General features: G+C 37.7%; 1 protein-coding gene across 2 annotated transcripts in view; it reads right to left on the bottom strand.

Moving 5' to 3' along the window:
- The window catches only part of DLGAP2 (DLG associated protein 2), a 329263-nt gene that overhangs the window by 225553 nt on the left and 88000 nt on the right, over positions 1 to 15710 (bottom strand). For both annotated transcript variants that reach the window (XM_065730777.1, XM_065730778.1), the window contains exon 3: positions 391 to 423. In XM_065730777.1, the coding sequence (XP_065586849.1) occupies positions 391 to 423 (33 nt within the window). The remainder of the gene's footprint in view (positions 1 to 390; positions 424 to 15710) is intronic.

The following is a 15710-nucleotide window of genomic DNA, read 5'->3' as shown; positions in this document are numbered from 1 at the left end:
TGTAAATCATATAAAATATAAAAACATTTTCTCATTTCCCTTTTATGTCCAATCCCTTTGTTTTCCATCTGTAAAGTGATGTCCTTAGATGTCTCTTCGCACTGTCTCTTACCCCAAATTAGTTTGACAAACACACAAAAGAATAAGAAGTAAATATTTCCATTTTTGCTCTAATGGAATATTTGTCCTTTAAGATATTTCCTGCCTGGAGCACATAGTGTGCTTTACTCAGCTTAATTCGATTTATTTTAGCCATCTAACATAGGGAAGAATGTATTTCATTCATTCTCATCATTCAGATACCATTTCCAATCTCTCTCACTTGTGCCACCTGAGTCAAGCGTTCACCACTAGTTGGTTTGAAAAATATGAAGAGGAAAATATGCTCACCTTCAGGCTCCCCACAGAGTGTACACTGCGACTCTGAAAAGGAAAAGAGAAAAATTATAATTTCTTGTTTTTAAGATCTGTGTGGTGTAGAGTTATGAAGTCATAACCACCACCAAATAAAACAAACCTTATGGAACTCAGAGTTGGCATGGAAAATGCAATTCCATTTTCAGCACCTATTTCTTTAACAGCTGCAACATAACTTTAAAATAGTTTCTGCAAAAAAACATTTTCTAAACAAAACTGTAGAAGTCTCTAGTTATATTTATGTAACTATCACCTCCACATATTCCAGTCAAATGAATACAGGTAGCAGGACTTCTGGGTTCAGTGTAACTTCTTGTATTTGTAGCTGTAGGTCAGTGATGGCAGCCACTCAAATAAAACGTTTAAGCTTCTTATTTTATCATTGGAGGCAGAAAACAGTAAAAGTGACAAAGTTATTATATTCCTTTCTCATAAAAGACTTAGAAGTCCTTCCAGGCAAATGAATAAGTCAAATAATCTACATAAAGGTGCCGTGATATTATACAAAATATTCAAGTATAGAAAAGAGGGAAGCACAGCTTTATTATAACAAATACACAGTCTCTAAATGTGCAATTATTATTTTCTTTATACATTACTATTTGGAAGTTGTCTGTCTTAAAAAATACACTGCATAATGTACACACACAGAAGAAACACTTTAAGCACTCTTTGCTTGAGCTTAAGTTTTGTCAGGTGTTAGCATCAAGCTGAAAAACAAAGCTGTTATTTAGAACCCAAGTAACAGAATCAAATGAAATCACAGGGACTGCAATCAAGTTGGTAGATAACTCTGATAATGCTGGAAAAAGTCTTACTTCAAGGCAATGCAGTATATTTTACAGTCACAACCACCTGGAATCTTCATTTTAACACTCAGATGAAAAATGCTAACTCTGACAGCACGGAGTATTCTGAAGCAAATATACATACACACACGCACACGGATGTGTGTATATTTTAATATAAATTAGGAACAATAAAAACCCAGCAGTTTAATACTCCTGGTTATATACAAATCCCTTCACTCAAAAGCCTGCTGATATTTTTTTTCTGTTCTTGAATGCCATATGGGAGACCAATGGAAACAGAATATGAAAGGTATACACTGAGATGATTTGACCTTTAATGTTTATTTAGGGAACTCTACTATTGTTAGGCAGACCACAGTTTTTAAAGCAGAATAAAGTTACAGTAAAAAAAAAAAAAAAGGAATTAATTTTGATGCAGTCCGGCACTGTGAGACATGCTGTTGACTGGGCTTTTGACAGATCCAGAGGCAATGACAAACTGCAAACAGCACCCCAATGGCCATCTTGGGAAAATCCACCAGCAAAAAGCATAAAAAGTTAGTGGCAGATTGCACAGGGCTGTTTCTTCCACTGGATGAAAAATGCACATGTCGCAATCTGAAGTGATGCAGAGGAAAGAGCGTAGAGATTTTTTTCACTTTTAATTCAAAGACTTTCTGAGGTTTGACTGAGAGGGACTGCCTGTCTGCGCTTTATTGTTCTGATTGATAAGGAAGAACAAGCTGGATCTCAGTTTCTGAACTTGTGGCTTTTTGCTGATCCTCTATGTCAAGCTAACAACTGCTTCACTGGTTTGCTACAGCCCAGAGATTGCCTGACACTTTCTGCAGCCCTCAACAGCGTTTTCCAAAGGTCCCCACTCAACAGCACAAATTAATAGCTTCCCTCTTCTCCACATCAATGTACCTCACCGCCAGTACCTGAACAGAACAGTCAGTTGGAAAGTTCATCTGCTTCATCTATTCTGACCTGTCCAGGGTTAAGCAAAAGCTGAAGTTTATTATGCAAATGCCTCTTCCATGCTGACAGGCATGGAGCATCAAACACCTTTCTAGGAAGCCTGTTCCAATGTCTGACTGCTGTGTCAGTACAGGAGGGTTTCCCAATGCCCAGGCTGACTCTCCCCTGTGCCATTCCTATGCTGCCATTAGTTTCCAGGATCAGAGCTCTCTGCAACTCCCTCTGCTTCCCTTCTTCAGGAGCTGCAGAGCCACGAGGTCACCTCTTTGCCCATTTTTCTTGTAGATAGCCCCCATGTCCTCAGCCAGCCCCAGCTCTTCTATCAGCTTTGGTACCCTCCTCTAGAGGCTTTCAAGGACCTTAATACACCACAGCACTGTTTGAAATCTGTAGCACAACAGTCTAACTCAAAATAAGGCTTACAGATAAGACTGGTGCCAGAAAGTCACTCAGAAGATTGCCAGCTCTCTGCATAAGCACTGATGGACCAACCACTTGTTTTGGCTTTCTTCCAGGTGTTTGCTTAAGGTCCTGTGTTTATGGGGAGTCTAGGTGCTTCTTTCCATTCCATATGATGTGAGAAACTGTTGAGTCTAATTAGCTCCACACATTCTCTGGTAATTGTTGAACAACTCCATGTCATAAATTTCCAAGCCTATCTGAATATCACACTCAGATATTTGTACATTTACATTTTTCATAAACACAGAAATTTTGTATGAAAGCAAATTATCTCTTTTTTTTCCTTCTGGAATTAAGTTGCAGCATCGTGGTAGAAAAGCTCTCTCGAGAAGATATCTAACTACTAAATACCTGAATTAATTTGGAATTTTTGCTTTCAATCTAATATAAACTTCAACTCTGGGATGGCAGCAATCAACAACATGACAGCAGTGTAAAATGTTACCACTCCATCAGGTGAAATGACAATACTGAGGCTGAGGTGCACGTGACCTAAGGATGGGTAGATCACTCATCATGCTCTCATTCATGCCTCAAATATAAATTAATATTTAAAGATTTATTAATTAGTGGAAATCTGTTTTAGGATAAGGTAAATCATTTTTTGTAAGTAAATACTTTTTTGTGTGTGTTGCAACAGGTCTTACACATAGGCTCTGTCTTCACAGTAATATTCATGACCATACAGAAATGTTCACTGAAGTCAGCTCTTGAGACCTCCTAGTTCAGCGTTCTGCTGAAATAAGGCTGCTCTATCCAAATTCATCTCAGACGGGGCTTTGAAAGCCACATCCTGGAAACCACCATGGATGGAGCTTCTACAGCCTCACTGGACAACCTACTGCTTCAGCCTTCTACTGTCCTACCTGAATTGCTCAATGTTTGTGGCCTCTCTTCCTTTTTGTACAACTGCCAAAAAGACTTTGACTCTATCACTTCCATAATTCTATACATATGTAGACTGCTAGCGGATCTCCAGTTCATGGGAATAAATAAGCCCAGCTTCTTCAAGTACTTTCTTTGTAGGTCAAGTCCCCTGACCTGAAGGCCCTCTGCTAGGTCCTTCCAATGTCTCCTTGTGTTTCCTGAAGCAAGGATCCCCAGACACCAAATGTAGTATATTCACGTGTAGTTTCACCAGAGGGAAAGAACAATCACAGAATAGAACCACAGAATGGCTTGGGTTGGAAGGGACCCAAAGGACCACTAAGTTCCAACCCTCCTGCCATAAGCAGGGCCACCAACCTCCAGATCTGGCACCGTGGTTGTCCAGGGACCCATCCAACCTGGTTTCGAACACCTCCAGGGACGAAGCATCCACAACCTCTCTGAACAGCCTCTGAGCACCTCACGACCTTCTCTGTGAACAAGTTCCCCCTGATATTCAATCTAAACCTTCTTTCCTTGACCTTCAAACCATTCTCCCTTTTTCTGTCACTGTCTAACCTTGTAAAAAGTTTATTCCCCTCCTTTTTATAATCCCCTTTTAAATACTGAAAGGCTGCAATGAGTTCTTCTTACAGCCCAGAACAAGCCCAACTCCCTCAGCCTGCCTTTGTACAGGAGGCATTTCAGCCATCTGATCATCTTTGTGGCTGTCATCTGGACCCTCTCCAAGAGCTCCACCTCTTTCGTGTATGGGGGGGTCCCAGACCTGGATGCAAAATGTCCTCAAATCTGCTGATAAAACCCCTTATGCAGTAGCCCACCATGCAGCTTTACCATTTGCAATGGGAGAATGCTGTCAGCCTGTATGTAACCTACTTACTTCAGAAAGAAGCAAAAGAATAAAATGAAGTATTAATAAGACCAGTCCCCTGCCTCAAGTCACCTGGCAATTATCCTGCTGCTAATGTATGGCACAAGGGAGGAATCTTGGCACAATGAGGCAGACCAAGACTGTTGTTTCCAAGAGTCAACAGACCATGGATCAGCTCAGGGGAGTCATGAAATCTCAGCCTCAGGCAACTTCTGTATGCCCACAGCAGATGAAATGAAGTCTAAAGTGAAAATGCTTAAGCTACTGCACATTGTAATAGAACAGAGCAAGGGACATGATCCGTTACTACATTTCAGAAAAGAATATGTCTTAACCTCTCTTTCTACTATTCCCTATTAATGGATCGTGCCTCTAGATATCTGATTCATCTAAAGTATTCCGATGATGCATTCACAGGAGATACACTTTCTTTTCAACACATTGCTTATCAGCTTCACTTAAAGACTCTCGTTCTTCCGATGATGCATTCACAGGAGATACACTTTCTTTTCAACACATTGCTTATCAGCTTCACTTAAAGACTCTCGTTCTTGCAAACATTCATACATGTGAGAAACTTTTGTCATTGTTCTTAGAAGTGAAATGACTAAGATAGGTGAGTGTTTGGAGATTTAGGGCCCCATAAATCAATAGAACAAGGAAATATTGTATTCATATTATTAATCTCACTCTATCATTTTGAAATTGGCTAGCCAACAGAAACAATCTTTCCAGATACAAGAACTTGCTGACAAAATAGGTCACAGGAAAGATGTTCTGAAGAAACAGATTTATCATAAAGACGTGAGCTGTTTCTTTCCCCCAAATTAAACAAATTTTATTTTGATAGCTTTTCTTGTCCAATGTAATAAGTAAAAGTAAAATTAATAAACCCAGTTACATAAAAGACAACATCCTTTCTCAAAACAGCTGAGTTCAACATTCAGTTTTAAATTAGAGTGAAGATAAATTATTCCACTAAACATTTTCACCTTCCTTTGTGTTGTGAATAGCTTTTTAGGTACAGTTGTTGTATATACAGTAAAATTGACTATACTATAAAGGGTTATGATAAAGAAAACTACATATGGGCCAAGAGAAGGACGCACAATAGATATTGTGAATAAATTACTATTTAAAGTGCTCATGCAGGTTATGTAACATAGTAAGACTAAACCAAAAGAATACTAGGAATGTTTGAAATCTGTTTAAAGGAAGTATTTTTCCTAACTAACCACACTTCGAAGTACTCTATACTCTCAGTGGGGTTTACTTAGATTATAGAGTCTGACCTGGAGGAGTTTTGATCTAGATATATAGAAGCAATAGCATGACAAGATCTCATATGCAAATATCAGAAGCAGTACTGGGGATAACCTGTCCCCTCAGCATCATGTTCAGGAAATAGATACTCTCAGTCCTTCTGATTGCCCCGTGAATAACAGCACACGTCCAGTGTTATATACTTGCTTCAGATCTGTAAGCCTTTTCTGTCTCTCTTTCAGTCTGTCACTACCAAAGGCCCTCTGCAGCCACCCTTCTCTGTAGGATTTTAAATCTAACTACAAGCACAGTATTGTTGGCCTCACAAAAAAACCCTCTCAGATTTCTTTTTTCCCCTTCTCATTTTTGCAAACTAGTAATATATATTTTTAAATGCAGTGAAAAAAACTGATCAACTCCAGTAAAAAATATAGGAGATAGTAGTTAAAAGATTTTCATTTCACTGGTTGAAGTGGCAAGAAATACAGCAGTTTTGCATGCTGTTTCATCAGTGTCTTTTTATATCATTTTACTGCTGCTGATGAAATGGAACCCTGCAAAAATTAGAGACATAAAGTAGTAGCTAAGCAGGATATTGAGATTTCAGGCAGCCAAAAAGTAAGGCCTCATTTAAGGCTAGCTGTAAGATTTCCAGTATTTTTCAGCATTTTAGTCTAATACATGTATACAAACATGGTTATAACAATGGCAATTAAAGCCAATTGTACTATGAACTGTGTTTTTATTCTCTACTTCTATGCCTATTTGTTTCTCCCATGCGCTTTGCCCTTATATGTGCCTTTTCCTCTTGTTAATATCTGTTGCACAATACCAGCAGGTGAAACGTTGATGTGATAAATCTATAGGATACACTGCAGTTTTTTCTCATGTCTGCCAATAATCTCTCCTTCACAATCATTCTCTTTGCTTCACAATGAAGCCAGAGCAAATCCTCTTGACATCTCCCACTCCGTGTTCACTCATCCATGTAGGTAAGCAATTGAGAGACACCTACAAAACCCATCTAGTCCAACCTTCTGCAAAGTACACTAGGGCACACCCTATATATTTTCTTTCTAAAATGTTCACCTCAAAACTTCCTATGACGGGGAATATTGTCTCCAATTTAATTACCTCTGTTGCTAAATTATCTTTTCAGTTAGAGAGATGTTTCCTAAATAGGACCAACAGGCACTGGCTTTGACTATGTAGATAGAAAATAAAATCTTTAATGTACTAAAAAAAAGATTCTATTTCAGATACTCATTGTTTTCTTCCAGTCTAATTTGCACTATTCTAAGCCTTGTTCATTCAAATTTTCCAGCTGTGGTCTCTAATAGCCATCACATCTTTGCTGTCCTCCTCTGGACTCTTTCCAACTTAGCCATGTCTTAAAGCGCTCCACACTGAACACGGTAAACCTTTTAAACCCTTCCATTGTTACCCTTTTGCAAGCTTTTATAGTGGTAAGCATCCCATTGGCCTAATTTTGGGCATCGCTATTTTCTAGCATAAAAAGAGATATCACTTCATCCTTATAAACAGGGATTTGATAGAGGAACCTTGAGTACTTGCTGTCATCAAAATGAAATTATAATGCTGAAAGATATTTTTCTGGCCCACCTTTGTAGTAAGGGCCCTGCTCACACAATCCATGCAATCCATGTAAACAAAGAGAAATCCACCAAGTGTTCCAGACTCCACTTAAAACTTCTTGTTTCAAACCATGGAGTGGCAAAAATAATCAAAACAATGCTATAACAAAACAATCTATTTCTTTACAGTGAATTAAGCGCTGGTAGATAGTGCTAAAAGAACAGAATCTAAGTATATTTGGGCTCATAAACTATTAGGGCCCTTGTCCCTGAATAGTCACAGAAGAATTAGAAAGTTTCATGTGAGTAATGCAACCAAAGGAAACGTAAGGAATTACACATCTATACATACACACACACACACACACACACACACTTCTCAATCTTTTTTTTTGTTTGTTTGTTTTTTGTTTGCAAAACAAAAAAAGTAGAATTTAAATGTAACAATAACTACCAGGAGTCAATTCATCACGTATAACATTTTGAAAAGGACCCTAACAGCAACAGTTCATAACAGCTGTGGCCAGGAAATGCATTTAATCCCTCTGGAACCATTTCTACAAGCAGTTCCTGTTGAGTGTAAAAGCCTGCTTTCCTGAGCACCTGCCTGCTTCTCACTGCTCACTGCTCCCCAGAGGAGATTTCCCCAAGTTTGCAACTTCTGCCACAGGGAACAGCTTTCTTGAATCTTTTCTTTTAACTGGACTACTCATAACAAAGGGCCTTTCAGTGCTCATGATCATGTCTTGGGGGTGGGAAAAACAAATATGCACTAGAGTTTTGGAGAAACAGAAAAATATAATAGAAGAAAAATAGCTGCCCATGAGAGACTAGCAGCTGGATAATATTGGGAAAGATAGTGCAAGGAAAATGAGTAACCCTGGGAAGAGAAGAGACTGAAAGAACTTTAAATAAAAACAGAGTATAGAATAGCCATTATTAAAATAGAATGAGTTGAAAGGAGAAGAAAAAAATCAACCAACCTAGCAGCTGGTTTTGTGTCATTTTGAGCAAATGAACTGACATCCAACCAAATGTATAAAGCAAGCACTAAAAGCCTATTATTTCCCCCAGATAAAAAAAATAAATATGAAGCTTATGCTCAAAGCAATGCCAGAACCTATTCACGGTATTTGCATATCAGATCCTTCTCCATATGGAGTTTATACATTACATGTGCATTAACCAAGCCAGAAGAGATTTCCAAAAAGGATGATGAGACCAGGCACTCAAATATTTTCGTAGGAAAACAAATGTAACTGTAGATGATAAAAAGTAAAATATGAACCACTCAAGAAACAAAACATGCTAATGTTTCTTTGGGTGATCTGAACACAAATTCTTTTTAGAGGAGCAGCTATAAACATCGTAATAAAATGTATGTGCTTTAGCACACTTCTTTCTCATTTTTATACTCATTTTCCAGTATTCGACATTCTGTGGTTGAAGTGTCATCCTTCTCAGAACGGTGGGGAAAAAAACCTTATCAGCTTGCTAATCACACTGCTGCATCTTTATAAAAAGCACCAAGTAGGAAGCCAAAAAACTGTGAGTGTGGCCCCATGGGAGTTCTCTGAAACACCAAACTGAAGACATTCTGCACCACAGGCTTGCTTCAAAGCCCCTCTGGAAGCAATGCAAGTCTCAGCAGATTACAGTGGACACAAGGTCAGACTTCAATAGCATACTAATGCAAAAAATTACTACGCTGTCTATCACCATTCTTCCCTTTCTGTCATTTCCTTCCCTCTTCTCTTACTTTTCTCACAATGAGAATTGGCTAAAAATCTCCTAAGAACAAGTAAAAACAGTACAAATCTAAGCTGAATGTGATATAACAAAGATCCTGATAGAAAGACAGTAAAAAAAATTAGATGGGACAGCACCATTATAGACTGGATCACATACTGTGAAGGTTAAATTGATTTTTTCTCACCTTTCTCATTCTTATCTCTCATATTGAAATCAGATTTAAAAGAGATTTGAAGGGACTGGGGAGCTGGCAAATAGATTTAAGGAGGCCATTTTAAATACCAATGGTATACAGAAGGTGTGAAAGGCCATGATGCAACCATTTGAGGGGGTAAAACTGAGTTTAATATGAAAAGAGATGAAGTCATCAAGAAGTCGTCATGTTAGGGTAAGGCAAAGCTTGCTGTCCAAGGCCACTGAATGATGTCTGAATGATGTCCCTCATGTAAACTCAGTAATATATACTGACTTAGAACTGTACAGGTTGGAAGAGACCTATTGAGTCTAGCCCTCAAGACAGAGCACTGTCAAAGTAACATTCAATTGCTCAGGACTTTGTTTTGAAAACCCTTTAGGAAGGAGAACCAACAGTTTCTCTAGCCAACTGTTGTGGTGTTTGATCACCTTCACCATGAGTCAGTTTTACCCTTTGTCTAATTGCAGTTTTCCTTGCTGCAACATCTATACATTTTCTCTTGTCCATTCACTCTGCACATTGCCTGGCTGCATCAGATGTCTGGCTCCATCTTCTCTGCAATGACCATTGAGCAGCTTAGAACAACACTTAGCACTGCTCTCCTCTTAGCTTTCTCTTTTTCAAGCTGAACAAACTCAGGTCTCCTCAGTGTCTCCTTGTGCACTACATGCTCCAGTACCATAACGTTCTTGTGGCCGTACTCTGGACACACTCCAATTTGTCTTATAGTTGGTCAGGGTCTAGAACTGGGCACCATCCACAGCATCTCAAATGCTGAAAAAAGGGGAATAATTACCTCCTTTAAAACCTGCTAGTTGTACTAATGCAGTTCAGTATGCAGCTAGCATTCACTGCTGCAAAGAATCACTGCAGAAATCCCAATAAAAGGGCCCTCAAACATGAAAGGACTGATATACAACTAAAGCTTTGAACTGGTCCAGTCTCGAATGTGCAGTGATTTCACATGCTAAATGATTACTTGAGGAGGTTATAGCAGTAAACTCTGATGTGTAATGTCTCCCAACAGGTATAGACCATAGTTCAAGGCCTGACACGCTATGGCTTGGCCATTTCTACTGTGCAGGGAAGGAAGCCACTATGGATTCCTTTGTCAGGACATGCTGGGAGGGAACAAACTTGTTTATATAAGCTCTGAGCTATCCTGTCTAAGGTTTTCTGTCTTCAGCAATCTACGATGCCTTTCAAGACTTAATGACATTGCTAAGTGTATCTGCAATGCAAATATAGTGCAAGACACTGAACTTAATTAACAAAATAAAAACAATAATCTGTATAGCCTTTGTCACCAAACAAGTGTTAATTTTTTATATTGGTATATTTTTTATATTTGGTATAGAAACTTTTTAAGAGAGAACAGACTAAAGTGTGCTTGAGCACGCTCAGAAAAAGTCCACAGATGTGTTCAAACATTTCTGTCTTACTGGATTCATGAACATGACCGCTGCCAAAACCATTCTAAGCACACAGAGGGCTCACTGTGGGACTCAGACCTGAACTCAAAATGATAACAGTACTTAATTTTAGCTTTTGCAATAGAAAATAAAGACTTCTTCAGGGTAACAGAAACTCTTCAGTTGGTTTAACAGAAAAAAAACAAAACATTGTTATTTTCAATGACACAGTTACTAACTTCAGCTTTGAGCTCATCACTTATGGCACAGAGGGCTCCACATCTTTCCAGACCCCCTATGCTGGAACAACTGAAATTGGGCACATCTGGAAAATTCTTATTGAATGGTAAACATTCAAAAGCAGAAACAAAATTCCAAAATTCCAGTTGCAACAAAATGAACATTAGTAAGAACTGGAAATCTTTTGACAAAAAAGATGTAAAATTGAGGAGCTGAGAGTCCAAAAAACATTGGAAGAAGCTAAAACTGAATTACAGTGGAATTCAGCAACTAAATAAGTCTGAAATTTTTTCAGAAATGAACATAAATCTAGCCTTATGTAGCCAAAAGCAAGGCTGAAACAACAGATTTAAAAATATAATTAAATAAACTCCCATGTGGAGTCCCCTGTGAGCCTTGTCATTCTGAAGGTGAGCCACCTTCTCTTTTGTATTATTTGTATCCTATCTATATAGAACTACTCAAATATACCATCATCTGTACTATTTCTTTGTGAAGTACCATCCTTGGGAGTTATTTACCCCACAAGTAGTCTTCTGTGTGTATTGGTATCTGTCATGTACGCAGCTAGGGATATTTGTTTGCAGCCAACCACAACTTTCACATTACAGCAGCAAGCCAGTATTTCCTGTCTGTGATCTGCCCTTCTCTTCCTTGACCCTTTTGCCATGGTCTGGTGATTTCTACAATAGTTAGCTACAAAGAAGTCCAGATCTGTACTATAAGGGCTCTATATACAGAGCAGAATAATCAAAAAGAACCCTGAGGCCTAAATAAAGTGTGAACTGTTAGCCTGTACTATGCCATAGTTGTAAATGATAAACACCACACATCAGGATATGTTGTTTAGAAACTTTGGGGAACGTGAAGTGCAAACACTCAAAATTCCTACAACATGTATTTGTCCAGTTCTTAAACATCATTGAAATTAGAAACTCAGTGTAAACCATCTAAGTATTTAAGACATTGGAATTAATAAACTTATAAAGCACTTGAGCTGTAATTAATGCATAATATACTCTACTAATTAGGTAAAAATCATTGATATTATCATAATTGAAACAAACATTCATGGACAAGCCCAGCCTAAGGGCAGGATACTGCTGCTAGCTCCATCTGAACATTATTGCATTTTGGAAATAAAATGCTTTGTTGTGTCAAGCACAACATCAAGATAATCACAAATCATTTTCAAGGCTATTAAGACACTAGTCTCTATTAAGTGCCTGAAAATTCTCAGATTAGTCACCAGAGTTTGCAACAAAATCAGTTTGTCACTATCGGTTTTGTTTTGTTTCCTGAAACCATCAAGTAACATTTCTGTTGTAACTGAGAAAATTCTCTTTCAATCTTATTATAACAAAATATCTTTTCTACTCCCTAACAAGATAGTGAAATCAATGTAAAGAAGAAAATGTAAAACCACAGGTTAAATGAGAGGTTTCTCTTATAAGATGCATCATCCCATGTTCAGAGACTATTCCAAGGAACTGCCACTCTGCTTTTCTGCCCAAATATTTAAATGGGAGGAAATCTGCTTCAGTCACAAAAAGTTCATGCAGTTTTCTTTCAGATAACTGCACTGTACTCTGCATACTGAGCCCTCAAACAGCCTCTTAGCGAGGTTACCTGCAGGACTGGAATGAATTTAGAGATGATAATCACACAAATGTTTCCACAATGTTAGTGGCCTCCATTAAATTGTACACAAGATGTAACTAAGGGGTAAGTGACTGAAAATGTGAAATTCTTATCATCACAGGTATCATACTGAATTAGTTGCAAGAGACAATGAAAAAGTTAAGATCCAGCTTTCAACAATAAAATGAAAAATAGTTATACAAAAGTTACTCGTAAGTAAGCATCACAAACTGCAGGTTAGTGATATTAAGTTCTCTTAATCAGAAATACCACTGAAGAGATGGATAACAGGCACACACAGGTGTGAAATTAGCTGTCTAACAGATTCAATACTTCATCCTTGAAAAAAAGGAGTATGACTTACCATGTCTATTTTTCTATTTTTATTTAAAATAAACCAGTCGTTGAGTGATGTAGTTAGACAAGTACCATTTGCCTTCAGGAATCAGCTAAGCCTCAGATTTGATTGAGAAACAGAAAAGCATAACATCAGCTAAGATGGAGTGTGTGTGAAGAAGTTTCCCAATATATATAATTCTTGATATCTCAATCCCTGAAATAAATGTATAATCTTCCTAATCTAATGGCACTACGCACTAGTGACAATGTGAATCTATCCATTAGACTGGGAAATGCTTTGGCCTAAGCGAAGTACTGTGGTATAAATTGTTTAACCTAGCTTTATGACATAAATAACAATCTAACAAAAATTCACTTAGCATCTAAACTACCTGGAAGAATCTGAATGTGTCCTTTGAGAGCATTCATAAAACATCTTCATGTATATTTTTTATCTTTTCATGCTCTGAAGGCTCTCAAGTAGGTTTCTGGGTTTGGTTCTACTTGGTCCCATAGCAAGAAATTATTTTATTTTATTTTGTTTCATTTTTTTTATTTATTTTTGTAACAACAAAATAAAATTATGGATGTGAAACTGCATGCTTTCACATAAACAGAGGGAATACCAAATCTACATGAAAAACGTCGGCTAAATACATTTGATTTTAAAGAAGTGATTCTTTAACATTGATTTCATCAGAACTAAATACTCTTTAATACAATTTTTAAAATGTGACCACTTTGAAAGGGACCCAGAATAGGAGATGCTTACATGCCCATATGTAAAATGAACGTATAATATAAGGAAATTAAAGAATATCCATTCCCTTTTCCTTTTCTTACTTTGTCAACTAATAGAACTCAACTTGATTACGCAAATCTAACAAAAAGTTGTGGAATAAATATACCAATAGTTGGAATGGAGAAATATATGTGTGAAAAAGTTAAATTGCATTTGAAATGGGGAGAGGAAATAATCTCTCACATGGAGCTTCAGGTCAGTTCCCGAATTAGCATTGCCTCACGTTTCAGACACCAAATATGATGTTTATAATTACCATTCAACTGTTATTTCTTTTTTGTTAAATGGGAACATCAAGCTCAGTTACATTTTGCTGTTGAAGCAATAATTAGGAACACAAAAGAACTGGTACCTCTGAGGAAATCCAGGTGTTATTTTTTTTTAAGAGCTCTCTGGCTCACTTCTAGCTTACTAGAAGCTCAGACTCAGCTTTTAAAACTTTGGAAAAGCACATTATCACTGATTTACAAGATTAAATATTGCAATAAATGTGCATTTGCTATGATTTCACGTCCTTGTCACGACATTTTAGTCACGCTGCTCAAACCAACGACTTGCACAAGCTACGCTTACATGATACATTTTTCCATGGTGGAAAGAAGCCGTTCCATAAATTTGCATAGTATGCCTCCTAATTGTAGTAACTCCAAATCTAGATCAGCTGAATTGGAAATAAGAGTCTGTTATAAAAGAAACAGATTGTCCCCTGTAAAATCTAGCAGAAAGTCAGCAGGTATACAGACAAGATCAAAGAACAAGAATGAGCTTTGTGATAAAAAGTTTGGTAACAGTCTAGAATGGGAGAGGACAACTTGCAAAATGAGCACAACTGTTGTCAAGTAAGATAGGCAGTACCAAATGGTAACAAGCACTACAGAACCAAGTGAAGGCTTAAAATAATTACATCGAAATCATATATGCTGAAAAAAAAATTGATCAATAGATGTGGAGAAAGAAATTATATATATGAAAATTATAAAGGTGGCTTCTTCGCTTTATTGTTTTTTTGGTGCTCTTTTTTTTTTTAAATGCTGTAAGCATTGGCATTATAAATCATCTGCAAAAGTTCACATATGCATAACCACAAATGAATGCTTTGCATTAAACGCTCATGCTTACTGACACAATGAGGCTCTCTGGAAGTGCTACTAACTTCCTATGAATTCCTTGGAGAGAGTACACTTACAGCATAGATAAACAAAATATTCATTCACAGTAGGAGCTTGGTCTAAGTGTGAGAAACAGCGCCAATAGCATATATGAAAATCGAGAGAAGCATGACTCAGACATTTTGGTTTTTTTTTTTGGAAAGACAGGGATCTTAAAATATACGAAGTAGGAAGTGAAATATCAGGATCTCGGTATGTGTCACCATGGCTCAGCCAAAAATCAAAGGAATCTCACTGTTTTTTTATCAATTATTTGGCCCAAGATCTTCCAATCTGTGGGTAATAACACAACTGGAGACAGTGCCAGTAATTAGGAGATTGCAATTGGATTCAAAAGGTTTTCCATTTTTTTTTTTGTCACTGGATGAGCAGATGGCAAATGCAGCTTAACACAGAAAAAAATGTGAGATAATTAGCAGCGAAACCAAACACCAAGTTAGAGGATACATACTGAATGGAAATCTCATCTAGCAAGCTAATCAAGAGAGGAATTTGGGGGTCATTATGAAAATAATTAAAACCATCAAATCATTTCAGAGCTGCTGGAAAAAAAGAAGGCAAAGATGATAGCAGGTTACATTAATAGACAGAAATACCACAAAGCAAAGTGATATTGTTAGTGGTCATGGAACATAGGAACATATTAAGAAGCACCTAAACTGCTCCACCTGGCATCAACAGGCATAGTGCAGCAGTGAGACACAGGTGGAAAGCTGCCGTGCTCCCAGGGCTAGGGATGGTCAGCCTCAGCCAGCCTTGCTTGAGACTTGACAAACTCCACCTGAGACCTCATTAGGATATTTTTGTTCCCCTTGCTCTTACAGTGCAATTTCAGAGCCTCAGCCTTGGGTGGTTAAACTCACCAACCTACATTCACTCATGGCTAGTTTA

This window comes from Cyrtonyx montezumae, unplaced genomic scaffold (genome assembly GCF_038088225.1).
Source record: "Cyrtonyx montezumae isolate F1298 unplaced genomic scaffold, pur_monq_1.0 scaffold_13, whole genome shotgun sequence".
Taxonomy (NCBI): domain Eukaryota; kingdom Metazoa; phylum Chordata; class Aves; order Galliformes; family Odontophoridae; genus Cyrtonyx; species Cyrtonyx montezumae.
The sequence above is the reverse complement of the archived record's forward strand: the minus strand, read 5'-3'. Positions and strand labels throughout refer to the sequence as shown.